The sequence below is a fragment of the Excalfactoria chinensis genome, chromosome 3 (genome assembly GCF_039878825.1).
Source record: "Excalfactoria chinensis isolate bCotChi1 chromosome 3, bCotChi1.hap2, whole genome shotgun sequence".
NCBI lineage: Eukaryota > Metazoa > Chordata > Aves > Galliformes > Phasianidae > Excalfactoria > Excalfactoria chinensis.
The window spans coordinates 95,181,891-95,209,442 of record NC_092827.1 but is presented as its reverse complement, the minus strand read 5'-3'; the positions used below and the strand labels follow the sequence as shown (position 1 = coordinate 95,209,442).

The window sequence follows — 27,552 nt, the reverse complement described above, 5'->3', positions numbered from 1 at the left end:
AGGCAACACAATACAGTCATAGAAATGAAGCCATCTCAGTCAAACAAATTAGATTATTATAGAGTAGGGATCCGATTTTATGTTAGGTAGTTGTTTTATGTCTGTTTGCTTGTTGTTGCTGCTGTTTTTAAACACAAAGGAATATTAAATCCACTTGCTGGCACTTCTGATATATCCATATTTGTTTTTTTTTTTTTTTTCTTTGTTAAATTACAAAATTAAAGAGGAAAAAGGAGAACCTTCAGAAACGGTATTAAAACTGTGTTTGCTTCTTATGGTAGTAGCAGAACATTTTTTCCTTGATGTGTGGTTTTGTTTAAAGATTGATCTACCAAACTGCCTGGAAGTTGACCTAACCATGCTATTTCATGAATGCAATCAATACCAAGCAGAAAAGACCATTCCATCTCACCCAAACCATATTCTGCCATGTCCCATCTCCTGCCATCAGTTTATTCTTGTTTTTCCACATTTCTTTAAGCAATGAAATCTTTCAGTACTGACCACCATCTGGCTTTCAACTTCTCTCCTGCCTCCAGCTCAAGTCTCTTGCTCCCAGCAATGACCCTCAGTATAACTCACCCTGCCTTTCCCTGAGTACAGCTCTCTTGCAAAGGTGGGAGGAATTATGAATGCCGTACGTGAACAACCATCTATGAAATGAGTTTTGAATGGATTTTGTGAAGCTGTTCTCATTTCTCTGAAAAGAAAAAAAAATAAAGAAAAAAAAATCATTTCATAAATACAAACATAACACACCTTGTTGTGGTTGGCAACCTTCAAAAGAGGCATTTTTGTGTCAGCTACATGTATTTTTAAAGTGCTCTGACTCCCAGATAGCTGTACCAGTCTCCAGCATTTTTCATCAGCTACAGTGAGTAACGCACAACAAAATGTTTTGTGCCTGCTGTTTAAAGCTAATTTTATATTCCTCCTTCCTGACTGTGAACACCCATATTCCCTCTCAGGAGGCCATCCAATGATTTGGTTGATTTCCATCGAACTACCCTCGTTCCGTCTAATGTATTCCCTTTGAACTTCCATGTAAATAAAATGTTACGCTGTGATTTATTGCTGTGAACCTAACAAAACAATACTGGAAAAAAAAAAACCCAAAAACGAAACCCAACCCTTTAACATGTAAAATATAGCAATAGATTTAATACATTTAACTAAAATGCATTAATGCTTCATATATGCGAGAAAAGCTATTAATTTAAAACATGATGAACTTATATTTATCTGGTTATGATGCCTTGCAATACTGCACAATCAACTCAGCTAAATAATATTTTTTTATGTGCCAAAATGCCCACCACTGAAAAATACTATCGTGCACCTTGAGATTATTTGCTTTTTGGAGAAAGGGGTAAATGCTGCAGTAGATTCAGCCTGGATAATTAAAATGGGCCTTTGTAGAACTTTTACCATTCGATGTTGTAGTAACTGTTGTTCATAAAACTGAAGGCCAGATCAACACTATACGGTACTTCCTAAGATCCTCAAGAAACTAACTCATCGTTCTCGTAATTTTGTAAGAATAGGTTCCTGTAAGGCAAACCATGCTCTTCCATAGTGAAGCTCTGACTGTAAGCCAAAGACTGGTCTCTAAATATTCAGCTAATTAACAAAAGTATATTTCTAGGAAAATTGGCTATTCTGATCAACTTCATTGATGCATTATCAGGAGCGAGAGATGGGGACAGGAGGGAGAAGAAAAATTACAATAGATATATATTTTTGCTTTCTAGTCCACTTCTTTCATACAAACTACGAGAACTTAATTGCAACAGAATAGAGGCTGTACAGGTAAGAAAAAAATTAGCTGACTCTTATATACATTCATACACGTCCCCCTTAGTATAACCACTACACTGTAAATTAAAATGCAAAAAAGAAAAAGAAAAACAAAGGGAAAAAAAAAAAAGTCTGTGACAATTTATAATGGCTGCAAAAAAAATGAAGTATGTCTGTTGCTCCAGATGTCATAAAACTCTCTATACCTAGCAACACTTATAACATTGAGTTTACCAAAAATGGCTGAAGAGCAGATATAGTTTGCATTTTCTATACAACAGGCTATAAAACATCACTTATCACAGTCCAGAAAGCACATATAGATGTGGTTTTATATAAACATATGTAATAACATATTAAGCGTGCATGAAAATTTCCCAATGATTGCATCTATGCCCTCTTGTTTCCTTGTCTTTCTTTCTTTTTTGATTTTTTATTTTTGTGGAAATGTGCCTTATATTCCAGATTTTGTTTTTGTTTTTGTTTTTGAAAATAAGGCCTCCGTACTATTTTCCTCACAACCAGAAAGGGGCTTTTTGAAAGTATTTCTACATAAGTCTTCAGAAAAGCCAGCACTTTGTTTCAAATGCAAGTTTCCAATCACTGCTTCACTGCACCAGACGGCAAACTGTCTATGTTTGCTTGTTGAGTCACCATATATAATGACAGTCTTCTCTGACAATAAGACTAACTTACTTCTCAAGAAAGCACTAGCACTTTGGCTAAATCCAGAATCATAGGTAGCTTCTTTTTTTTCTGTTTGTTTGTTTGTTTTTTCCTGTTTTGTTTTGTTTTAAATTTGTTTTGTTTCATATTGTGCCTCGATGTTGTAGTAATACTCCTTGCTTTATGAATGCGTGGTGCCATCATTGTCTTTCGGAACTGTTCCAGCAACATAAAGACAGGCAGAGTAAATGAAAACACTGTGGATGTTAGGGAATTTATCAGCTCCCGTTTCTGAAAAACAAGAGCACGAAATGCTTGTTTTTAAAAACAGTCTTTCCTTTCTGATTGCATTCCCTGTCTTTTTTTGTTTGTTTGTTTTTGAATGTGCTTCATAAAAAGTAAAGTAAATAAGTTTGTATTATGTCTCAGATAAAATGAAGACTATTTCTATACAAGCGTTCATTTAGATGTTGAGATCAGACATAGTACTCCTTATCCTTATTTTTCTTGTTTTTGTTGGAACTTTTAGCGCTGTTGGGCTGTTTTTCCTTGATTACAGCCCCATTGGATTGTGCTGAGTTACTGATGTAGTTTCGACTCTCGTCTACGTGATACGATCCTTCGTCTCGGTTCCTGTACTTGTACATGGCATACAGGAGAATGAGGATACACAGCGCTGCTGCCGCCACGATCCCAACTACCATGCCTGTTGTGCTGCTGGATTCACGAATCACTTCAGATGAGCCAGGATACTCCCTTCCTCCTCCTGCCCTGGTAGGATTTGCTGTAGGTAGATAATGAAATAAGGGAGAGGTTATTATTGAGTTTGCACATTGTAAAGTTATAGTCACATGCTACTACCGTACATCTTTCTAATTGCACTCACTAGACTGGGACTGTTTGCCAATGCCCCCTACCCTACTGGTCCTGAAATGTTCAGGTTTGCAGCCTATTCCATTCTCACATCTATTGGTGGGAGTAATGAGGCTTCAAACAAGGAAAAGGGCAACAAAGAAAATGTAATATTAGCCTTCAGAAGTACAATTTCTCCAAGTGTTGTTATTAAGCAAAGAGTAAGGCATGCCAGAATCTAAGTGCCAGCACACTGATCTGGGAAGAAAGGCTCCCTCTTCCTTTGCCACTTTCTGTAAAGAACAAAAAGCGGCTCTTTAGTTGTTACTGTGAGAACAGCGATAGTGACATTAAGACATACAAGCAAACAAAATGGGGAGGGGGGGGGGGGGAGGAGAATCAAAATTCCCCATAATAATAAATGCTTGCAGTAAATAAGCTAGCTACAAATAAAGTATCCTCAGTTATTCTTTAGCCTTCTGTCAAGAAGCTTCTCAATTTCTCCTTCCCTTCTATTTTTTTCTTCAAATTAATTATACTCTCTATTTTTGAACACTATCAACTCTACCTTTCTCTCTCATCATTCGCAGCCTTCCTTGAATGTGGCTGAACTTTAGAGCACTTTTTCACTCAGTTTCTCTTTTCCTCCTTTTCTTAAGTGACCAGATGCTCCAAGGCCAGAAAAAAACCCTCTCAAATGACACAGAGCAAGGGCTTAGCTTTATGAAAAGCCACATCTCAGGCCAGATTCTGTTCTTTTCAGTTGTGATATGAACAGAACCGGCCAACCGACCTGACTTCTTGATAGGAACTATTGTGTTGTCTGACACATTTTATCCTCTCGCACAACCATGTGGAATGAAAGCCAATTCCAGAAGGAATTTTTAGGTTAAATGCCCACATCACATGCAATGCATATACATCTCCCACGACCTCCTTTCTTTATTGCATTTAGCAGAATGAAGGGGGGCAGGTCTTTGTAAGGAATTTCTTTGAGTGGCCTTAAGCGTCATACTTTACAGAAGATCTATCCCAGACAACAATGAAGCGAACTGGGTCTGTGCGGCATTTCTCTAATTATACCAGCATTTCTAAAGCCCCGAGAGGCTGTGAACCCCAGCACTGCCAGCCTTGGCTGAGTTCAGGAGCCAGAAAAGAGCACTGGGTGAACTAAGGCTTCCCATGGAGCAGTGCAGAACACTTTGATTAAGCATCTAGGGTGCCTTACACAAACCACATTTTAAGTCATTATACATTATACAGTCAGTATAGTTTAAGTGTTATTTAAGTGTACTTATAAAAGCTAGATTTACAATATATCCATACTGTCAGCTTTACCAGGCCTTGCTACAACCAACACGTTAGAGAAGTACATTTAGAGTAAGGTCTTGTTTAAGGTCTACAAAGGCATACTGCCCCATAGTTACTTTTGCACAGCAGATGTGATGGGAAGTTGGCGACTTTAAGTATGCTACATTAAAGATAACACCACACAAACTGTCTACATTGGTGAGACAACTGCAATAAGTTTGGACAATCAGAATTAAAAGCGGCCACTAACTGCTTTCCTATGCTTTCCCACTGACTTCTACAAGTCTGTGTTACAAAAGAGCAAAAAAAGCCATAAACCCTGAAAAAAAAATAAAGCTGCCTCTCTACCTTGCTATTACTCATTACTTATTTATTAGTGATGTGTGTTTCTTCTGTTAGAAAGCCATTTCCTGGCAGCTGTCCCACATAAGTTCAAAGAAGGTGACATTTCATTTGGCTGAAAGAACAGAGTTGCTACAGCAAGATTCAAGAAAACTGTCGTTTGTGTCAAACAGTATTTTAATTTTATAAGCTTTTTCCTCTGCAACGTCTTAGTTGTTACATGTTGGTACAACTGATCTATTCCATGACCAGTTGTCACAGAACCAATTTTGCTTCAAATGGCTCAAGAACTTTTTCTCACTTCAGAGTAGATGTCACCATACTAAGAAACGGGGCCCAGCTCCAAGTTGTGACCACCACTGTGTCTACTGTAGCAAATGGAAATTCTTTTACGTATAAGGTGTAAAGACATTGGAGTTGAAGTAGTATGGTTAGATTGCGGTTGAACCTGATGAACTTCAAGGTCTTTTCCAACCTGAGCAATTCTATGATTCTGTTGTGTTACAGAACAGACTCCTAAGTATTTCCATAGTGAATGACAATGAGACAGTCTTATATTATTATATGTGGGTTCAGGAAAACAGGTTCCTGTCTGAGAAATAATAGAAGAAACTGAGTAAACTCTTAATACCTACTAACAGATTCTCTTTCTCTTGAAAACACAGACATTCGGACCAAATGCCACCACTAATATTAGAATTAAATTAACATCCACTAAATGACAATAGCTTGTGTATAGGACAATTGTCTTTTAAGACTGCGTTCCGAAAAACACGTCAGGAACCATTTTTGGCATTCCCTAAACTCTTGCCTTTCACCTGATGGCATCCTTTTATTTTTAAGAACGTTTTCACAATTATCTCATCTATCCCATCTGTCTGAGAACTATTCAGTTAATACAATGATTTTATCTAAACTTAAAACACTTTCAAAGCATCTGCTGTTACGTTTGTTTGGACTTTTCTTTTGTAAAAGGAGCAGTTCAGCAAAGGAAATGCCTTCTTGCTATTTTTCTTCTGCTTATGTTAAAATACACCTTTAACCTAGCAGGACCTTCCAAGGCAAATGAAGTAGAAGGAAATAAGAGGGAAGTTTTAAAAAGCACATGGGTTTGTCTGTGAGCATTGCGGCTGGAAAGGCTCACAGAGCAAGCGCTATAAAGCAACTGTCCTATCTTCAGACAGGAAGGAAAAGGCCAACCTGAGCTTCCTTGGTATCTTATGTAAATAAGTGAATCTCCAGCCATTAACACTGCTGAAAAACAGTTGCCTCTTATTTAAGCAGGACTTTCATGTGACTAAGACATACCAGTTGAATTTAACTGTATAGCTTCTCCCTTGCAAGAGAGGAACTACTGCAAGCATGCACAACAGTGGCATAGGTGGAGAGCAAGTAACAGTTAGCAGGTTACAGAAATCTTGCTCTTTGCTTCCCAACACTGAAAAACACGTGATGCAGCTTTCAGACCCGGATCTTTGCAGCTGAAGCAGGCAGTTGTTGCCTCCTGACACAGCAGCAGAGATATCCCAATGAGAAAACCTTGGCTGCTACTTGTCTCCATAAGCGTACACAGCATCAGAACATCACTAACTTCATCCCAGATGAAGTTCCTTATTTGGAATGATATGCTAGAATCTTTGGAGGTGGATCAAGACTAAATATTTAGACCCTGATATAAAGACCCCGATATTTAAGTATAAAAGTCATGAAAACATTCTAAAAAACAATATATCTCAAGTCAAAGACACTTAAACGAGGATCAAGAGAAAATCGTAAGGACTGTGACCATGTGCAGACCACACCACCATAGTCAGAAGAAATGAAAAGTCACATTGCAGTGAAATGATCCCTTCGTACAGCAAATGCTCTGAAGCACAAATCTTCTCAACATCATATGACCAGCATTTTTGGACTGCCTCAAAGGCCAGTTTAGAACAGACTTTTAAAAGCCTCTTCTACCACTTATGAAGAAAACTTTACATGAAATAATAGCAATTGAACGCAGTTTAGCATTGTGTAGTAATGGATTATAAAGTTATTATTCTTGACTGTACTTCTAAAGTGGTTTAAAATTTAAAGGGAAAAAGCTGACTATTTTCAGTGCCCAGTTTTCATTAATACTGTGAAAAGAAAATTGGAATTGCAGGCTCCCATGGTGTCTGTGAATTGAAATTAGCAGACTTAAAAACAAAACAAAAAATCCAGCAAATGGACCCCAAACGTGTTTTCTTTACATTTATGCCTTCTCACAAACTGTGAATAGGAAATTACTCACAAGACAAGAATGTTTAACTACTCCGTTTGCAATGAGGCATGAAGGCAATTATTTACAGGACACATATTAATTTTCACTCTGCGTGCTATCATTGTAGACCTGTTTGCGGTTGACTTTCTGCAGCATTCTTGGATCGTAGCGAACTGGTTTCTGAGCTCACTGCAATTTCAATGTCTCGTTACAAAGAATATGTCGGAAAAACAAACTTCAGTGCTTCCTCTGCTGAACAGGTGGGATAGGTGCAACTGCAAAAACAGGATGGTGACCTGCTATAAACTTACAAACCCACCCTGGTCTGAATACAGGGGTATTTCAGCCCACTGCCTTCCTCCTGGGCCTCAATTAGCCTTGAAATGATGCAAAAATGGGCTCCCCAGGGGCTGCCTGGCAAAGAATGAGCTACCAAAGGAGGGAAAGAGAAGAGGCAGTTCCACTGAGCTGTATTACAGTGACCAATTTTTATCAGACTCGGAATAGTCTGTATCCAAAGGCACATGTCATCCATGTGAGAGAGAAATCACAAAGCAAGTGCATTGATGAACATACATGCTGCATTCCTTGGTCATTTGGACATCATCATGGAAGCTGAGAGAAGCACATAAAAGTGACAGAGATGTGGCGGAAAGGTCTGGTGCTTGGGAATGGAGCAACACATTTCCCACCTTGAATCCCGTCAGTGCATTTGCTCTAAAAAAAACCTGTCAGATGCTTACCGAGTTTAAGAGAACAAGATAATAACTTACTTTCAAAGGTGCTCAAGATAAAATTATTATGCTATCTGTGTTACTCTTTGGTGCACAAAGTCAGATTCTTTGCTTCGTGTGAATTGAAATCTTGAAGGTTTTTAAGTAGGAAAGATACAATGCATTAAGATGCCTCTAAAGTGACACTAACTAATTTAGCTACTCATAAAAACAGTCGAGCAGCAAAACAGCATCCACAGATAAAAATAGCAATTCCTATATTAGGAAGCAATACATCCCTTCTTTGCATAGAATACAGTGTTTATTTCCAAGTATAGTGACCTGCCATATTGACGTCAAGTAATTTACAAATTCTACCACCTTCTCATGACTTCAGGTTTTGTGCAGCTTATTTTTTTTCCCCTGTGTTTGAGACAGGGGAAGGTGATCTCAACCTCCTCTACATGTCAAAACAAATCTAAAGGGAGATGGGTTTAGTTGGTAGTGCAGTGGCAATTGATAAGACATGCAAAGAATGGATTTTGCAAGTTAATATGATCTGCAGAGCTGGAGAGAATGTATTTCACAGTGTTTAATAAAAAGGTTTTGTGAAAAAACTCGCTGCAAATCTAAATTTAACTTTAGCCAAAGTGGAAAATATGAACCATCGTTTCATGTTTTTAGCCGTTGGACTCTTACTGTCATGTTTTGCTTTGCTTTCAGTTGCATCGCTCCTCTTTTAGTGTTCCTTGCCTCCCAATATAAATGCTTCTTCCTGTTATTCTTCAACTTTTACCCCTACCACTCCCCACTTCGATGTTCATCTTTGCTTCTAATTCATCCTGGTTTTGTGTGTGTTCTGGGCGCAGGGTTTGTAACTTTTTGACTGGTCATCAGAGTCAATGGACAGCATAAATTCTAAATCAAAGTATTCTTAAATGGAAAAAAAAATATTCACAAAAACATACATAAGATAACATAAGAAAGACTCATAAATATAATACTTCTGATAATATTCAAACTTGAGGTAAGTAATTCTAATCATGGGGAGACAGCTGGGAGAGCTAAATGAGGATGTTGGCTGCTTGCAACTCTAGGTCTCTGAAGACTGGGATGAACACCAGCGTTACTGTAAGGAAAGGGCAGGGGCACTGGAAACGTTTTTAGGTGGCAGCTTCATCGTACCAAGAACTTGTAGTGTTAGTGACAGTGATATTTGGAACCCACTGAATTAAGTGAAAACTTTGCTGTTGAGCAAAGGATAAAGGCTTCTTTCCTTGCTGTTTTTATCATCATCATCATTTTGCTTAAAACAGAAGAAACAATCAGAAAGCAACACAACAACAAATCAAACCACCTAATCTAGGAACCCGTTTTATGCAAGAGAAAAACAAAACGTCATTAAAAAGAGTGAGAAATCTGATGGCCTGTCCTGCAGAGCGAGGAGTGATTCTTGCTCGTGAAATGAGCTGGAGATGCATTTACTCTCACTGATCTTTGCAATTGTGGGTGATCCCCTGAATGTTTTCCTTCACTAAGCAGCTTCCACCTGATGAGAGAAATGTTTATGCACACTGCATTCAATTCGCTCTAATTACTGTCATCAAGTCAGATCAACTAATAATAAACTTGATTATGTGCTTGGGAAAAGAAGGGTCCAGGGTGTTAAGGCGTGCATACACTACATAGAAATACCAAGCTACAATTGCCAAAGGCGTGGATATAACTCACAGCTATAGCCACACTTGCTGAGCCTGAATGTTATTACTTCTCAGACTTCAACTGTTACCCTAGGGGTTGGGAAGAGCAAGCTAAATGGGCTTCAGGACTGATATAGATAACACTTTTATGTTTCTTCATATTCTTTTTCTCAATAATATTAAAACATGAAAAAAGAAGAGACCATGTTTACCTCTGCTTCTGTCATCATCATCTGTAAAGCAATAGTGCTGAGTGGTGTTACCACAAGGAAAAAGTCTGAGGTATCTAAAAAGCCCTTCTTTTGGAATATAACTCTCATATACTCCCACTGCTTCTATCTTATTTTTTGATTATCCCTTTTCTCTAACTTCCTTAAGTGTATGTTCACAACATGTCTTGTATGTAGATCAGAATCTACTGTTTAAGCCAGTTTACACTGAAGCTCCCCAAGTCCCAAATCTAGACTACAGCTCTTAACCTTTGGGGAAGTGCAGGTTTTGAAATCTATGGGCCAGGACAGCATGTCAACACAGCAGAATGAGACTTCCTTCAGGTCTTTGTATAGTTAGAGTGAGATAGCCTAGGGATAGACAATTTTGGGTCCATGCATCCTCATTATAGGCTATTTTTTCCTTGAATTTTCCCTGCTTCCATTTATGAGTAATATCCTTAGAGAATAACTACTTCTCCAGCTTGGCAGCATTCTCTTGCCACTCTGCGGGTTGTCAAACAGGGCACTAAAAATTGCAGTGCTTCTGCAGAAGTTTAAATTAGGTCTTAGCAAGTAGCTGAAAATTAGCAGTGATGGTTTTACTACTATATATGCACGAGATAATGAAAATTTGCTCTGTGCTGATAGCTAGAAAACATCAGCAAAAGTACCAGTTTGCCCTTATCTCTGTTGTCTGGCAGTGGGGTAAGCAGCCCTGTTTGCTGCCAGCAGTCTGTTAACGTGGTAGTTAGTTGATAAGCTGCAGTTGGCATACACTAACTACTTTCTAACACCATACTAATTGAATTTATCAGGTACCTCAAAAGGCTGGCTTGAAGCATAATGGTTTGCTTACACGCCTGCACCCGCCCAATCCAAATGCAGAATAACTAAGCTGCAAAAGATCACACAAGCAGGGAGTGCCCAGGGTCACTTAACTCAGACACCTGACTCTTAACACCTCTGACTTCAGTCACACGTGCAGTGTTTCTCCTTCTTAGCAAAACTGTATTTTCTCTGTTTTCTAGGGATGGCTGCCTCGGATTCTCAACTTTCTATCTAATCCTTCCTCCAAACAGTAAAGGTAAAGCAAATTTCCCATAGAATTTTAAGTATCTGATTTAAAATTGCACTGTTCAAACATAAATGAACAACATCATGTTGGCTATAAGCCACTTTATCCTTTCACAAAATGCTGTTTTTCTTCTACTAACATATCCACTGAAAAGTGGTGATAAATAGGGCAGAGGAAAAAAAACTCTTTCGTCCCCCCCAAAGAGGGGAATTCAATGTGTTTGTGTTACAAAGCGATGCAAAGTTAGCTTCAGTATTGCTAGTGTCAACAGTATAGTGCAGGAGAAAATACATACATTAGGTGCAGGCAATCAAGCTGGAATGAAGAGTACTTCATGGAACACAGTTGTCTTGCATTAATCAAGGTACCAGTTGCATAGAATCTAATTTCTAAGAAACCAGAACTACACATTTATGTCAACAGTCTAAGAGTAGCCCTGATTCTACATGTAAGCTTGATTGAAAAAGATCAATTTCAACAATTACACACTTAAATTTTGGATTTTTTAATTGGATTTCCATGAAAACTGAAGGAACCTGTTTGAGATTCAAGCAGCTAATTCATTCTTGCACAAGCAAAACCTTTACCTTTCCAAAACATCCTGACAGGATGAGGGGAAATGGCCTCAAGTTGTGCCAAGGTAAGTTTAGGTTGGATGTTAAGAAACACATCTTTACAGAAAGGGTAGTTAAACACTGGGAGTGGTTGGGTCACCATCCCTGTACGTGTTTAAGAGCCATTTGGATGTGGTGCTCAGAGATATGATTTAGCAGAGGGTTGTTAGAGTTAGGGTACTATTGCTAGGCTGAGGTTGGTCTTGATGACCTTTGAGATCTTTTCCAACCTAAGTAATTGTATGATTCCTCAATAAAAAAGACAAATGAAAATCATTTCTGGTGTTGTGGTTCTAATCCAAATAGGAAACAATTTGGAAGATGAAATGGAGGTTGCTTTGTAATGGAGTTCAGAAACTTTCAGCTGGAACAATCACCATGTGCCACATATGGGACAAGATCTGACTCAGCTGTGATTCAGTATTTAAAGAAAGATAGCAAACCAGCAAGCATAGATTATTGCCACCTAATGTAATATATGGTTTATCTTTTGAAATATGCATAAAAAAAATCCTTCACATTGGTTCAAAGATGGAAAAACAAAGGAGCTTAGAACTGCATTGCACCTCTTTACACATATCAGTGCCATATGCATCAAACACTGGGATGTAATTTGCTGTATAATTGAAAATCTTCAATGTCAGTCTTGAAGATCAGGATGACTTTGTCTAGAAGAACATGGTCATGGATCCAATTATTTATTTACTTTTTTGGTAACTGGTAAAGCCACTGCGTCAGCAGTCAACAAATTTGTCAGGTCTACATAATGCCTTATTCAGTAATTCTGAGATTTGCTAGATATATTTCTCTTTCTTTGGAGTCATTCTGGACATATCACCCTCTCCTATTAATGTTACAATAGCCTGCAAGACAAGTTCTTTATCCAGGAGTAGCAAAAGTAATCAGACAGGCTTGTATGCTAACAATGGTGTTTTTTGTGAAATTTCTAGATAAACTGAGGAAGTTCTCAAGAGTTTATGGATATCCACACAGTGAGACAGGAAAAAGGAAGAGAAAAAGAATACTAAACGGATTGCAAGACAGATAATTTTCCCAGCAACGGAACAAATCTATACTTCTCCACCGCTGTGTGTGCTGAACATGCGTAGGCATCTCCTGCTCTCCACAAGCCTTGCCCACAGAACTGTGATCCTCAGCTCTAAACGCTTGCTGTTTTCTTCCTCTGACTCACATTATCTGCTGCAGTGATTATATGCTTGCTTTGACTGGCTTACATATTACTTATACACGTGAGTAAAAGGACTCTATGTTTGCTTGCTAGACATTTTACTGTCCATGATCTGGATGAGCACTGAAAAATATATGAAGTTCCACTGAGGCCAATGCTATGACACACGCAGTCCCCCAGTATTTGCGAATTAGCTTATGTGAGGTGTTTGGATTGCTTTTCTGCATTCTATCCCAGATCAAGTATCCCAGCAGACAGGATCATATGATTCAGATTTTTATGTAAATACCTTCAGAACCGAGCCATGGTATTTGACCTATTTAAAAGAGTGAAAAGTAACATATGTCACCCCTCCTGGAGCACTAAGCAATGTGACCATTTTTCTGTAGTTACAGTTTACAAAATGAGTAAGTCTCATTCAATTACTAGAAACTTTACTATCTGGCTTCATCTCAGCTGTGGAATAACATGATAACTTATAAATATTAATGCTAATCAATTCATACACTTATCTGAGCTACCTTTTCATGTTATATGCATATGCCTGAAAGTTGAAGTAGAGTTTTAATTACTTGCATACAAATAACAACCCCAATATTTACATTATGAATGGATGCCATTCATATACACATTATAGAAAGGAAATCAACAATAACAAAGAAGTGAGAAGAATACAAGTGCCTCACACACAGGAAACTCCATTTTTGCACCAATGGAAAAGTTCTTGTACAAGTTAGGACAGAACTCTGTGTGATTTATAGTGACTTGATGTTGATGTTTTTTACCGGTCTCAGAGAGTAGTGAGTCACTGATATTACACTGAGAGAAAACCACTATGACAAGGGAAAAAAAGAAGTCATCCCTCAGTTCCCACCCATATTTTGAATTCTGATATGTCTGTATCACTGTGAAGGCAATTAAAAGACCTTAGAATGCATTAACATGCGCTGTCATCTCTAGGCATGGTACTATACCCTCTAAACTACATATGTTCAGCAAAAAGTAAAAATCTGAACTGTCCACATTTAAAAGGCACACGTAGCTCACAACAGCTGAATTCTGTCTTAAAGTTTGCATTAAAAATAAACTTTAAAATAATTTTACTTTGTTCATAAATCCCGTGCAGTACTTGAGGTTACACAAAGAAAGCATGTAGTAGAGCATGGGCAGACCATCCCTTAAATTACAGATAGTGCATTTGAGGAGTTAGAATTAAGGGGGTCTTCAGGTTAAGAAAAATGAAGTAGCCTTAACAACTATTTCAACTTCAGTTACAAGATCGATCTATACTTGAAGCATCTCACTTCCTTTACATGTTCTAAGTGAAGATATGGTTCCTAGCCATTTCTATCTGTCTAATACATGTTACGACACAGAAGGGAACATATATATGCAGGAAGTAGACCACATGCAAAGTCCTATGCTATTCTGCTTACAGGACTAAGCCATTCCTAGAGCAGTGAATGAATGCTGCTGCATACTTTATAAAAGACATCTTAAGCAGCGGCTTTCTCCACTTTCTCCTGGCTGCACTGATGCATTGTGTATTTGTGAATACTGCCAGTGGTTTGCTGTGATGCAGTAAGCCAAGCCAAGGTGTAGGAAAAAAAAAAATCAATACATGCACAAAGAACAGCTTGTTAGCATCTATCCTATTACTGGTCCTTAAATAATAATGTGGGAAATAATCTAATCCCATTTATTTCACTGGATCAAGAATCAAGGCTAAAACAGGTAACTAATGCACTAGTTTGCATGCAGCACTGAACTCTGCCCTGTCTACCAAATCCTCTACGCATCCCATTTCTGATGGGGCCATCCTGGGAGGCTTTTCAAGCTAAATTCTAACTTAAAACCTGATTGACTCCAGAGTTTGAGAGGATGTAACTGCACTTTGCAGCAAAAGTACTGTTTTGTTGTGTGGTAAAAACTGTAAGGCACTTTCCACCATCAAGATTTCCTGCCATTAAACTCCACAACTTCACTTCATTTGAACCTGTTTGGCCCTTGCTTTTTTGGGACCTTTCCTTACCCATAGAAGAGGCTAACAAATAAAACACTACCCAGTGAAACTGGGGCAAATAAGCAGCGCAACACACGTGCTCACTGCAACTCTGCAGAAATCAGAAGCCTGCACAAAGCTCAGGAAGGGCTGAAACAGCACTGCAGGCATGCAAAATGGCCACCTGCCCACCCACAGCTTTATAGCTCTTGAGGTAAAATTAGTAAGCCATCCCAGCCCAAGTTTCCACTAATATTAATCACAACTTGCCTACAAAATGAAAAAGCTTTATTATTTCCTTAATGACATGAAGCAGAGGAAAACACTAGTATCCGTGCTGCTATTAGTATTTAGAGTAGAAAAGCAATACATGTTGCTTTACCACACAAAACATAATGCAAACAAAATATGTTCACTAAGTTTTGCATGCTCATAAATTTGTTACGACTTCAACCAATCCAGCAGGCACAATGAAATCTGCAATTATGATGTTTGTGACTTTATGTTCCAGGTGAGTTGACGGGATTGCTGCGTAGCACCTCCTACTCTGCTCTAAATCTTCATGTCCTATATGAAATCTGTTGCAAATGGCTTCTTTATTCTTTAAAAGACAGGTGCACTGCAAGCAAAGCTTGTGGCTGCAGACCAAGACTTGATACCAACTAAAAACTGCTAGACATTTATCCAGCAAAATAAGTCTTATTTTAAGCATAAGTCTGGCTAATTGGTAACATCTAGCTAATGACTGGTTTCTATGATATATAGGTCTACAACATTTAAATGATTCATTGGGTAGTCTTCCATTTGGAGCTGAGAACTTCACCTAAGAATAGGCTTAGTATGGGCAATCCTCATGAAAACGTACTCTTATGGCTCTGTCAATAAAAACAAATGGGCTCTGGCCATCCCTTCAATGTATTCTTTCTAGAAAAATATTGATTATTAATTAATATTTTTGGTATATTGATATATATTGATTAATAAGCATGCTGTATCCATTGCTGAATGACAGTCAGGAAACAAGAGAAGAAATCTAACTGCATTTCAGGCTACAGCCTCTCAAGTGAAACTACAATAGTAATATAATCATATAGATTGGATAACTATCTTCCTTCTAGAAGTATCTGTTAGGAAACATGAGCTTCCCCAGCTTCAGTGAGGAGGTGAAGGCGTGGCTATGAGAAACAACTGAGTTTTGTGAAAGCAATTAAGGGGAAAAAGCTGAAGTGAACCATGAGAAGAATTTAAAATGAGGGACGTATCATTTTGCATCTCCCATCCCAAATGTCAAGAAAAAAAATAAATAAATCTGTCATTGTCAACAGTATTATGTTTTTCTCATTTAGGTTTAAGCCTGTTGGTAGGAGTGCACAGTGACTGCTGTATAATTCAGATGGAGAATTATTCAGATGGACTGCAGTATTATTCAGTGCTTTATTGCTACAGGACTACTTATGGAGAAAACTTATTTGTAAGTCTAAGTGGTTAAGATTAAGCTTACTGGAGACAGATATGCAAGAAGTTACGACTTCACCAACCCTTCTGGTTGATGTTGTTTCATATATCAGAAAAGGACAAGGCCATTGAAGAAGGAGGCAAATTAATAGCTTTTAAGAGTACAGAGTGGGAGGACAAGTGACATTTTGATGTGTGGAATGACAGATAAAATGATCCAGACAATTGAGTTTATGGAGAAAATAATTCTTGTGCCAATCCATGTTTTTTTTTTCTAAAAAAAAGCAATAGCGGTTGGGATCCAAGAAATGAAACAGTAAAACCATTCTCAAATAAACAAAAACGAGAAGTGTAGCTGAGCAACGAATGGTGAGATAGAATAGGAAAACAGCAGAAGCAGGAACATGGGGCCCAGAGGATATACAGGGTTGCCATCCAGACTTGCAGTGATAGGATCAGGAAAACCACGGCACAGATGGAAATGAACTTGGCGAGGGATGTGAAAAATAACAAGGGGTTCAGGAGGCTTATTGGGAGCCAGGTAAAGGAGACTGTACCCCTTCCTGATAAATGAGAAAGAAGAACTGGCTTCAACAGACATGGAGAAGGCTGGACTCAACAAGTTCTTTGCCTCTTCACTCTAGGAGGGAGCAGGTGGAGCAAAATCCCTCCCACTTTAAGAGCAGAGCAAGTCCAAGAGTGCCTCAAGACATAATGTATACACATCCATGCACCAGATAACATGCATTTCAGGGTCCCGAGGAACTGTCTGATGTGGTTTCCAAGCCACTCACCATCATACTTGAAAGGTTGTGGATATCAGGTGTCCCTGGAGACTGAAGAAAGGGAAGCATTTCTCCCATTTTTAAAGAAGGAAGAAAGGAAGACATGGGGAACTACAAGCTGGTGAGCTTCAGGCCTACATCTGGAAAGATGATGGAGCAGATCGCCCTGGAAGCTATACTAGGGCACATATGAGTCAAAGAGGTTATCTGAGACAGCCAGAACTGCTTCACCAAGGGCAGACTGTACCTGACCAATCTGATGGTCTTTTATGAAGGAATGACAGCACAGGTAGACAATGAAAGGGCAACTGATGTCTACCTGGGCTTATGCAAAGCCTTTGGCACGGGCACCATGTCCTTATCTCTAAGTTGGAGAGAAAGGGATTTGAAGCCTGGACTATTTGGTGACTAAAGATGGTGGTAGGAATGAGTGCAGCCTCAGCAAGACTGCTGATGACACCAAGCTGAACAGTGCAGCTGACACAACAGAAGGAAGAGATGCCATCCAGAAGGACTTGAACAGGCTTGAAAAGTGGGACCATGTGAGCCAAATAAGGCTCAACAAAGCCATGTGCAAGGTGTTACACTTGACCTAGGACAATCCCAGGTACGTATATAAGGACTGGGAGAAGAACTCATAGAGAACAAATCTTTAGAGAATTTGTAGATTTCTTTAGTTTGGAAGAATACCACAAAGCTATTTTAAATTTGAAACTAATGTATTCTATTATATTCAGGCTTTTACCATCTATTACAGTAATTCAAAATGAACAGTGCTTTTACTGCTGACATAATAAAATATTTGAAATACTGTATTTTCACTGTAATTGGGGGAAGCTTTTTCAATTGCAACATCTTTTTTTTTTGACTGAAGTTGTCCCTTTATCACAACAAAAGTTACAGGGGCCCCATACTGTCTTCATGAGCCTCGCCTTTGGTAAGCTATAACCCTGCACAGATCACAACTACCAAAAATGGATTCTGGTCTATTGTCTTTGAATACTATATGGCAAACTGTCCCGCTCAGCTTGCATACATGTACTAGGTGTAAAGGCCCTCATTTAACTTATCCATGCTAGGTAAGAAGGGACCGTCCCTCCAAATTTCCGGGAGATGGGAGCATGCAAATATGAAATAAAAGAAAGTAGTAAAAAAGTTGACTAACCTAACCCACCTGAGCTCGGCTCACAGGGATCAATGTCCTCGTCATCGCTGGGACATTCAGCCGAGGCCACCAGGATGTCATCTGTGGTCTGCAAAGAAAAATAAAAGTCAAATTGGTATATTTTAATTGGCTTATTATGTTCTAAGGTTCTCACTGGTATTGTCTGAATATATGAAAGGCCCAGAGCATACCAGACTTAATAATGGTACAGTGACACTTTCCAACTCTCTATTAGAGATCTGCTGCTTTTCAATTTGCACTTATCAGTTTTTAAAGGAACCGCATTAGATATTCAGCGCAAGCTCTTAAACATTATAATATTTTCATGCAGTAACAGAAAGGACAAGGAAAAAATGCGTACACCTGGGCTACCCATCTTTCCTCTTTACTTCAAATGTCTCTGCTATGACATTATTGAAAACACAAAGAGCACTAAAAACAAGTCAAAGTATTGAGCTGCCTGCAGCTGTTACAACTGAAATTGTATTGATCACACTTGCTGTCACAGATACAGAGCCAAAAAAAACAAACCCAAAAAGAAGGAAATAAAACTGTTACTGAATTGAAGCCACTATTCAGTGAGAAGAAAGGCAAGGAAAGAAAACAGTACTAAATATATACAGCGTTAGAAAGTACCAGTTAAAACATCCTTTTGTCTTAAATTAAGTGAAGAGTTGCCCAAGTTTTGTGCTGAGCTGAGAGAAATTTGAGGAACACCTTTCCAGAATTAGGTTGGACAGTTTGTTGTATTTAAAAAAGGAAAAGAAAGTATCAAGACAAAGGAGTCAGATGATAGAACCCGGAGCACTACATAGAAAAGAAACCAGGGACTTCTATCTACCTTTCCTTACTGTGAAAGAATAAGAAAATATTAAATAAAACACAGAGGCAATCAATCTGAACCTAATAAAATGATACACCTTCTGTTCAAGCCACCTCTGAGAATAGGCATTTAGAAATATAATAAGAACATCCACAGTCATTAGGGGAAATAATAGCAGAGAAATATAAACTGTCATACTCGTGGTCATTTCTCAAGCAGTAACTAATGAGGTTAAGAAGAAGCTTTTCCTATGGGTAAGATGTTTCTTTTCTGCCCATTTCAAACTTCCCTTTACCTCCCTGAAGGAAATACAGGAGGAGAATAAGGAAACGTGACACTGAAACATACAACTAAGGATAGAGTTGGCAAAAAACCATTCTTGGGTTCCTGTTGCTTTTTTTCCATCAGAGAAGGACTCTCAAGACCTCAAAGTTTAACGTCATCGGTTTATGTCTGAGTATGTAAATATAATATTCCTGAATGTTATGGACAAGCTTAACCAATGTTGCTTATCATATTCTTCTAGCTTAAGTTTTAAAGCAAAGCACATAATAATAATAGGCTTTCCTTGCCAGGCTTCAAGAATATTAATGCTTTCCACACCTCTGTGAGGCAGGGAAGTGATACAGGAATACATTCATTCATATGTGAGGTAGAACAAAGAAAAGCTTATCATAACAATATAAAGACAGAAGACTGCGGCATAATAGAACAAAATAACGTGCTGAAGGTATTTGAAATGGCTATAGACAACAGCTATGTTATGTCAAAGTTCAGCACTATAATCAGAAGGACCATCTTTCCTTATGGTCGCAAAGATTTATGTAAATCTACAACACTGCCAAAGTAAGTTGGCAGATTTGGAATGAGAGTTATATATGCATAAAAAAAAGTTTCCTAGTTGGCCATCCTTCCTGCTATATCGCTATAGCAAAAGTCAGCTGAAAACATCACACTGAATTTCTAATGTTCATTTCCTTCCCCCAGAAGACAACCATTTAAAGCTGAAAATCAATACCTGCTTAAAAACCAATCTCTGCCTGCATTTTTCCTAAAGTACAGAATAAAAATAAACAGCCAGGTAACCAACTAATAAAGCCTGCACATAAAAGGTTAACTCCGTACTTCAAAAAGCACTTACAGTAAGACAGAAGTATGAAAAAAGAGCCATGCATGTCCCAAACAGTTTCAATTCTGTCAGCAAAACCACAGTATCACATATTTTTTCTTCTGTCTGTAACACAGATGTTATACCTGTATGACCTGCAGCTGGAATACTGAACACCGACCAGATGAACACTAGGGAATTGTGTATGAATACCAATAAGCAGAAAGTATCACGTGCATACACAGTAGTGATAGCAACAAATTATTTTCTCCGAGACTAACTAGTCTAAATGGATTTTTGTTTAAGGGAGCTTTGTACATGCAGGGATGTGTTAAGTCTGTGATTCTTGTAACTTCAGCTGATAGAGATTAAACATTCAGGTCAAGTTATGGAAGGACTGCAGTGTCTCTGATTACTCTTTACATAGCACAGCATGGTCAGAGTTTAACTTAACTACAGCTTCTTTGTACAGTTTCAACTGTAATCAAAACTACAAGAAAATAACAATTGAAACATCACACACTTTAAGTGCCTTAATGTATGAAAGACGCTTTGCTCAGTTACTTATAACAGGAGGTCAAGCCTATCTTTAGAAAGTGATACTAATTCTAGTGATATCTCAGGAAAGAATGTGTGCATTTCTTCAAGAACAAAGGGATGTTCTTGTTTGATAAAAGTGCATGCACATAAGGATAAAGAAATGAATAACTATTAAAATAAACGTGGAGACACCATGCCAAGATTTGTATCTCCGAGCATTAAATGAAATAATCTTTGTTTGAAAGTCAATACAAGATATAAAACGGATTTTGTTGCAAACAGTAAAACAAGTAGCGGTATTTGGATGAGAAGAGGCAAAGTATGCAAATTATCTTCTTCCTAAGAAATGCATCAGGAATAATTCCAGGTCAGCAATCAATTAACAGATGGGTCACAACCTCCCCCTATTTGCTGCTTTCCCCCAAACACCTCTTTCCCATTACTCACACATCTTTTTCAGCATAAAGGCAAACGAGCTGTGAAAGGAAGTGAGATGGTAGTGACCAAGCTACATAGAAAAGCCATTAGACTACTTAACACAATTTAAAATGGGATTAAGAATTAGCTAAAACACTAGAGAATATAAGCAACAAATAAATTACAGAAACTGGGCCAGCTACCACATTGCTCTGTGTGGAAGGGATGTGACTGACAGGAACACACCTGAACAGAGAGAAGGATTTAGATCTAAGGGTATCAGGCAGCCAAGGGGGTATAGATAAATAATGCAAGACAGAGCACAATGCTTTACTTATTGCACATTATCTTTCTCGTATACTTTTTAATTTGGATGGGAAGATTTACAATAAATTGGTTTTCCTGAGCGGACTGCAATTGTTGCTGGCACTATGGCTAATTTCCAGGACGTTGCTTTGAGAATACTCATTAATGAAGGATTTAAAAGTCAGTGGAAAATCCCTTATTTATAGCGAGTGCCTAATAGGATAAGATCCAACTGGTATTGTTGTAATACAAGATTGGATTAGAATGTCTCATGAGCAAGCTGTTCAAATTCATTTAAGAACTGATAATCTAGTTGTAAGGGATTGAAGAAAAAAATATTCAAACTAGCCAGTGGACAAATGGAAGGCCAAGTAGGACTTCTATTGATTTCACCTGCTTTCCTTGTGCATTTTCAGAGCCCTCTGTATTCACTCTGTGGTTATGGTTGTATAATTTGAAGCGCGGCCTACTATAATAGGTGGCTTCTTAAATAGTTCGACATCTGCTCAAATTACAGAAAAGAAGGATGGTGTGAAAAGCTTACAATTAATGTGCCTATGTGTACATAAAAATGCATTAAAAATCGTATTTTTTAAAGTCTGAAGTCACTACACAAAAGGATTTCTGTCAGCTACTCATGGCTGTGGCCATTGCAGGAATAAGTCTTACATCAGTCAGGTCTATTTGCAGAAAGAAGGACTTCAAGATTTGTCTCTCAGCCAGGGGAGCTTAAAATATGACCAATCTGCCACCTTGTCTGAGGAAGGAAATGGTGACTATTTCAAGAAAACTCTTGGCCAGGTTCAGAAAGCGATGCTCTACTTACAGCTTAAATACAGTGACAGGCTGTAGCTGTAGGTAAATATCAAACTGTCTCAAAGATTACAATCACAGGTTCAGTACCAGCACCAGAAATTATGACTGCGTCCTGCTTATTTTGCTCTTGTAATGCTCTATCATTAAACTAAAATAAAAATTGCTGGCAAATAAAAAGAAATATACAGGAAGCCATTTTCTGAATCCTTCAGGTTTTGCATGTCTGAGTGTAAAGGCATGTCATCTTACTCAGTTTTCATGTATGAAGCAAGTTGAACCTGCCAGCACCAGAGAAATGCGATCTAAAAATTAAGTCGCCAATCTGAATTGTGCATTCATTAGCAGTAAAATGGAACCTGCATATTTTCTCCTAGCGTTTCACCAGCTTTCTTTTAAAGCACAGCACCCTACAGCTACTGTGAATATAGTTTATTTCATTCTTATTCAGTAATATATTTTATCCCATGAGAACCACAACTAAATTCAAATTACACGACAGTTAAAAACTGATAGACCAGAATTATTATATGAATTATACACAGCACAACCACTTGTGACTACTGCTTAAATTATTCTGGATTAAAACTTCAGCTCTGTAATCAAAACTATTCCTATTTATTCATATAGCTGTGGCACAGCTCCCTCAGCTACACCTCATTAGGCTTGTGCTGCAGACCCTTCTCTGGACGTGCTTCAGGGCCTTGATGTCCTTGTAGTGAGGGATGCAAAATGCTCAAGGTGTGGCCTCACCAGTGCTGAATATAGAAGGATAATCCCTTCCCTACTGGCTTCACTATTGCTGATACAAACCAGGATGCCAATGGCCTTCTTGCCCACCTGTGCACACTGCTGGCTCATGCTCAGCCAGCTGTCAGCTAACACCCCCAACTCCCTTTCCTTTTTGCAGCTTCCCTGACACTCTGCCCCAATCCTGTAGCAGCAGGTGGTGTTGTTGTGACAAAAGTGCAGGAGCATCCCTTGACCTTGCTAAAGCTCATACCATCAGCCTCAACCCACTGATTCAGTCTATGCAGATCAAGTAGAGGAGAAGGATCCAGCAACTGGTAAGGGTTAGCAGTTCTGCAGGTTAGCAAAGGTTATCCTCTAAAAGATCCTCCAAAAGGGCTGGATGGTCAGGAAGAAAGGAGGCAGGGAACAGCCAGGTGGAAGCCTGGCCAAAGAGATGCTGAGAACAGATGGTACCTGAAGAACGCTGCCTGAAAAGGCTGCAGGGCTCAGTGGAAGAAACTGGCTTTATTTGCAGCAATGACCGGAGGTGACAACAGACTGAGAAGGGTGACAGCCCTATGGGGAAGGGATAGCGTGGTTTAAGTGAGAAATTAATGGTGAGGCCAAGAGAGAAAAGAGGGACTAAGCATATAAAGTAATGGGTATATTGTAGTTGATGTAACCTGACCAATTACGGGAAGTTTAATGGCTAAATTAATTAACAACTGTTGCCAAATAACTACATTAACACACACATTCAGATGCAGAACTAGAAAATTAGAAATCAAATTCTCCTACTCTCCTCTTTCCTAGTTCTTGGGTCTTTTTAAATTACTTATTTTCCTCCTGAAAGTTTATTCAAATAGTTACTGTTCCGTGAGGTGTTTAAATGCAGAGGTCTGCTTCAGCTTAGCAAAAGGATACACAGCTGGAACCATGATATGAAGAAAGTAAAAAAACAAGGTATGCACCTCTACCTTCCTTATTATCTGTGACAAACTTCTCGTCTAAAATACCGTTCATGTTTGCACGAGGGAGCTGGGAGCAGTCAATGTGTACTGATGCATTAGATATATTAATTTCTGATGCACTAAGGGACTTTCCTACAAATCATTCTCATACATATTCCTCTCTTTTTCCTCTCTATTTTCCTTTTAAAGGGAGGAATAAAATAACATAAACCAAAATAACTTACACCAAAGTGCCCGGAAAAGCTGACAGAAAGCAGCAAAATGTGAAAAGTCACAAAAGAGTTCACGTGGAAAAGAATCAAATTTCATTTCTGGGACTGGATTAATGACACAATTTCCTACTAGCCAAGACTGTGTAATTTAAATTTAGTTTTCTGTGTATGAAGCAGATTTCTATGATTGGTTGTTGAGACAGTTGCAGAAAGAAACTGAAATACATCCCATTAATCAATTCTACTCTTCAGTTATCTTCTCCCTAGTGTTAATAACCTCCCATTGGACAAAATAGTGTGCTGATAAGAAAAACAGGCTACTGCGATGTAGCAACAATATCAGCTCTAGGTGACATGGCATTTGGACAGCTGCCCCTAAATTTCTATGTAAGCTGCTATTGGCCCAACTACACAGACACCAATTGCTGCTCATCCACCCCCACACAGAAAGTATTTTCTCAGTGCTGTGATGCTGAAAGAAGTTGTTTCTGCACATGGACATTAAAATGCTAATATTTCAAGTACATATACAGTATTATTACATATTTCATTATCTGCTGACATTATTATTACCCTATAATGCGAACATACTGTAACTGAAAATTGAAACACTCTCCCAAGCTAGATTTCATCTAATTAATACCATCATGCTACCTCTCTTGAGTTTGTCAGCGTCTGGCAGAAACATTAGGAAAATAATAACAATAATAACAACAAATTCAGACCTCTAAGTTTGTGAACCGAATGCTTTAGAAATTAAACCCTGAAGGATCGGTAAAATGCTCAAGATGATGGCTAGGATGCCCTGCAGGGAAGCTTCAGACTCAATCTGAAGCTGTTCCCGTCCTTCAATCTGAGCAGGGACAGGAACACAGTTGCCCCACACAGCAAAGCAGAGAAAACTTTTCTCTGGCCTCCCACTCTCTACATAAAGTCTATCAGGAAGGTTTCCAAGGAACCTTAAAACCCACAGTATCTTTTTTTAATGCAGACTAGTACTTCTATTACTTCTCCAAGCCTCTTCTCCTCTCCCTCAAAATCCCAAACATTCAAATTCTCATGGGCAAAATTGCTACAAATACATCTGAAGAAAGTATCCGTAGAAAAATGAAATCAACAAAATGGTGTGGCTTTCCCTTAAGCTCTGAATTTGAAGTTAATTGCTTTGGTCAAAGTCTTAGAGCTATTTACTTCACCCTGAAAAAAGCCGGAACAGGGATAAGAAAATCCACATGCTCACAAAGCTGCAATTTCTTTTAACCTGAAGAGCCAGCCAGGCAGCACTATGCAATGATTTTTAAATATATAAACATTGCTCTGAAAGAAATGCCTCCTATTTATTTCCATAGAAACTACGGCAGATACAATGTCCACAACAACGCTACTCAATAGAGCAAATTCTCAGCTACAAAATACTACTGTCCCAACAGAGTCACCACCAGTGCTGTCTGTGCATGTTCACCACCAATGAACAAGACCTTGAGCGCTGTGCTTATTAAAATGTGCACCAGCGTTGGTGACCGCTGTCGCTGCTGAAACACCACCCACTGTACTCACATCCACCCTTTGGTCTCCATGAATGTTCACCAAGCATCAACAAACATTAATGGGTGCCATTTTTTGTTACATCCCTTGCCTCCATACACACATACTTTCATGTCAGACTGCCTTCTGCTGCCACCTGTCACACAGCAAGAACATATGATGGGATATCAGGTGGGAAGGTTCAACCCCGCCTGCCATCCACCAACATCCGCCTCTGATGTTATGGGTCAACTTAATATCTGAGGTGTTACTACTGGAGTAGAGTATTCTGATCAACTGAAACCTATGGGAATTTAGCTGCTAGGTGATTCTCAAAAGAAAAAGGGAAGAAAAATCCTTCATAAGGAATGATCTCAGTGAACTAGCGTTCAGAGTCTGTTCTCACATTATTTTTATGGGAGGAAAAAGCCTTCTATTCCTGTTTCAAGATGCAGAGTACAAGATGATAACAACTTATCTCAGAAATGCAGAGAACTGCATAAACTCTCAGACTGCTTGTTTGCCATTCAGGTATATAAGCAATCTCACCTTGCCCCAGTGACATAAATAGATAACATGGGATCTTCTGTCTAACACTGACTGACCCATAGCACATCCTTCAAGTTCACTTCAGCGTGCCTTTGACTTGAGGCAAATTAGATTAACTCAACCAGAAGCAGGAAAGCATCTGCTGTTAGCCCTTCCCCAACCCTTGTTTTCCTCTTCTCAACGAACAATATGCAGACGCCACTGCCAACACCTTCCATCCTTCCTTAGCGCCCATAGTTAACACCATAATTCAAAACTTCTGAGAGTCCAAAAAGATACCTGTGCTACATTGGATACTACTTGGTCACATTTTGTTTAGCATTGAGTTGCAATAGCAGAGAAAAGGAAATTGGCTTCTCACTAAGCTGACTACACTCCCTTACCTTAATTTTTTAATCTAAAAACTCAAACACCAACAGGGCCGCAGACAATACCAAGGAAATCACTGACCAGCTCTGCGGGGCAGGGAAACATCCCACCAAACACTGTTCTGCAAAGGAAACTTGTTAATGCTAATGAGAGGCAGACGTGCACTGAAAGGAGACAATGCCTAATTGCTTTTCAATTAAAATAAGTGTTTCATTAAAGCCACTGTTTTGGAGATACAGTTAATTAGATCGTTTCTACAAGTGTCCATTTGTCACACAGGCATTTGAGTTTGTTAACAAAGCCTTGATTTCATAACCATGTAAAGGACCACGCTGGCAGCAGATGTGAGGAGTGTGCTGCATGACAGCAGCAGCACTGCATGCCTGGAGCTGCCTTGGAGTGGCCACAGCCCAGGTGACATCATTTAGCCTTTGAGCGCTTCCAGGCCACAACGCTCTTCCATAAGCGCTCCCAGTATGAAGCAGATGAGGTTGAAATCTGTGTTTGTTATTTGAATAGTATTTATTTTTAATCTCTGTCATTACTTTAGAGCTGTGAATTCAGTATACATCACAGAATAAATACTACAAAACCTACATTTATGTCTCAGTATCTTATTTGCAATTGTTATTTTTATTAAATTAGCTATTTAAAGATACCTTCCAACTCTGCTGGTGCTTTTTTAAGCCTGTGTATATCAAATTATTAGTTTGCATGCACATAAGCACTCTTTCAAATGAAACTGCTCCCTAACTTCTCAGATGGATTTCAGAACAAAAAGGGGGGGGAAAAAAAAAAAGGAGAAAAAAAAAAGAAAGAAGACATTATTTACATGCAGTCATTATTCACAACTACTTTACTAAGCTGTTCTACCATTCCTAGGAACCTGACTTTTTCAGCGCGCGTATGAAAATATAACCAGCTTCACCAACAGCAGCTTAAGAAAACTAGAACTGCAGATCATACATATGGTCATTTGGGTTTGGGACCTACAAATGCGGTTGCTTCACAATATATATATATGTTCGCCACAATCTGGTTTTCCAGTACTGAAGAGAGGAGCTG

The 27,552-nt window shown here is 38.7% G+C and overlaps 1 protein-coding gene across 46 annotated transcripts in view; it reads right to left on the bottom strand.

The window, feature by feature from the left end:
* Positions 1-2,432: 2,432 nt before the first annotated feature.
* Positions 2,433-27,552, bottom strand: part of NRXN1 (neurexin 1) — a 611,800-nt gene continuing 586,680 nt past the window's right edge. For 32 of the 46 annotated variants that reach the window (XM_072331056.1, XM_072331055.1, XM_072331066.1 and 29 more), the window contains 2 exons: positions 18,124-18,211; positions 2,433-3,247 (listed from right to left, as the gene is read on the bottom strand). In XM_072331056.1, the coding sequence (XP_072187157.1) occupies positions 2,940-3,247; positions 18,124-18,211 (396 nt within the window). In that variant the 3' untranslated portion in view covers positions 2,433-2,939. The remainder of the gene's footprint in view (positions 3,248-18,123; positions 18,212-27,552) is intronic. The other 14 variants (XM_072331060.1, XM_072331068.1, XM_072331080.1 and 11 more) reach the window with 1 other exon arrangement.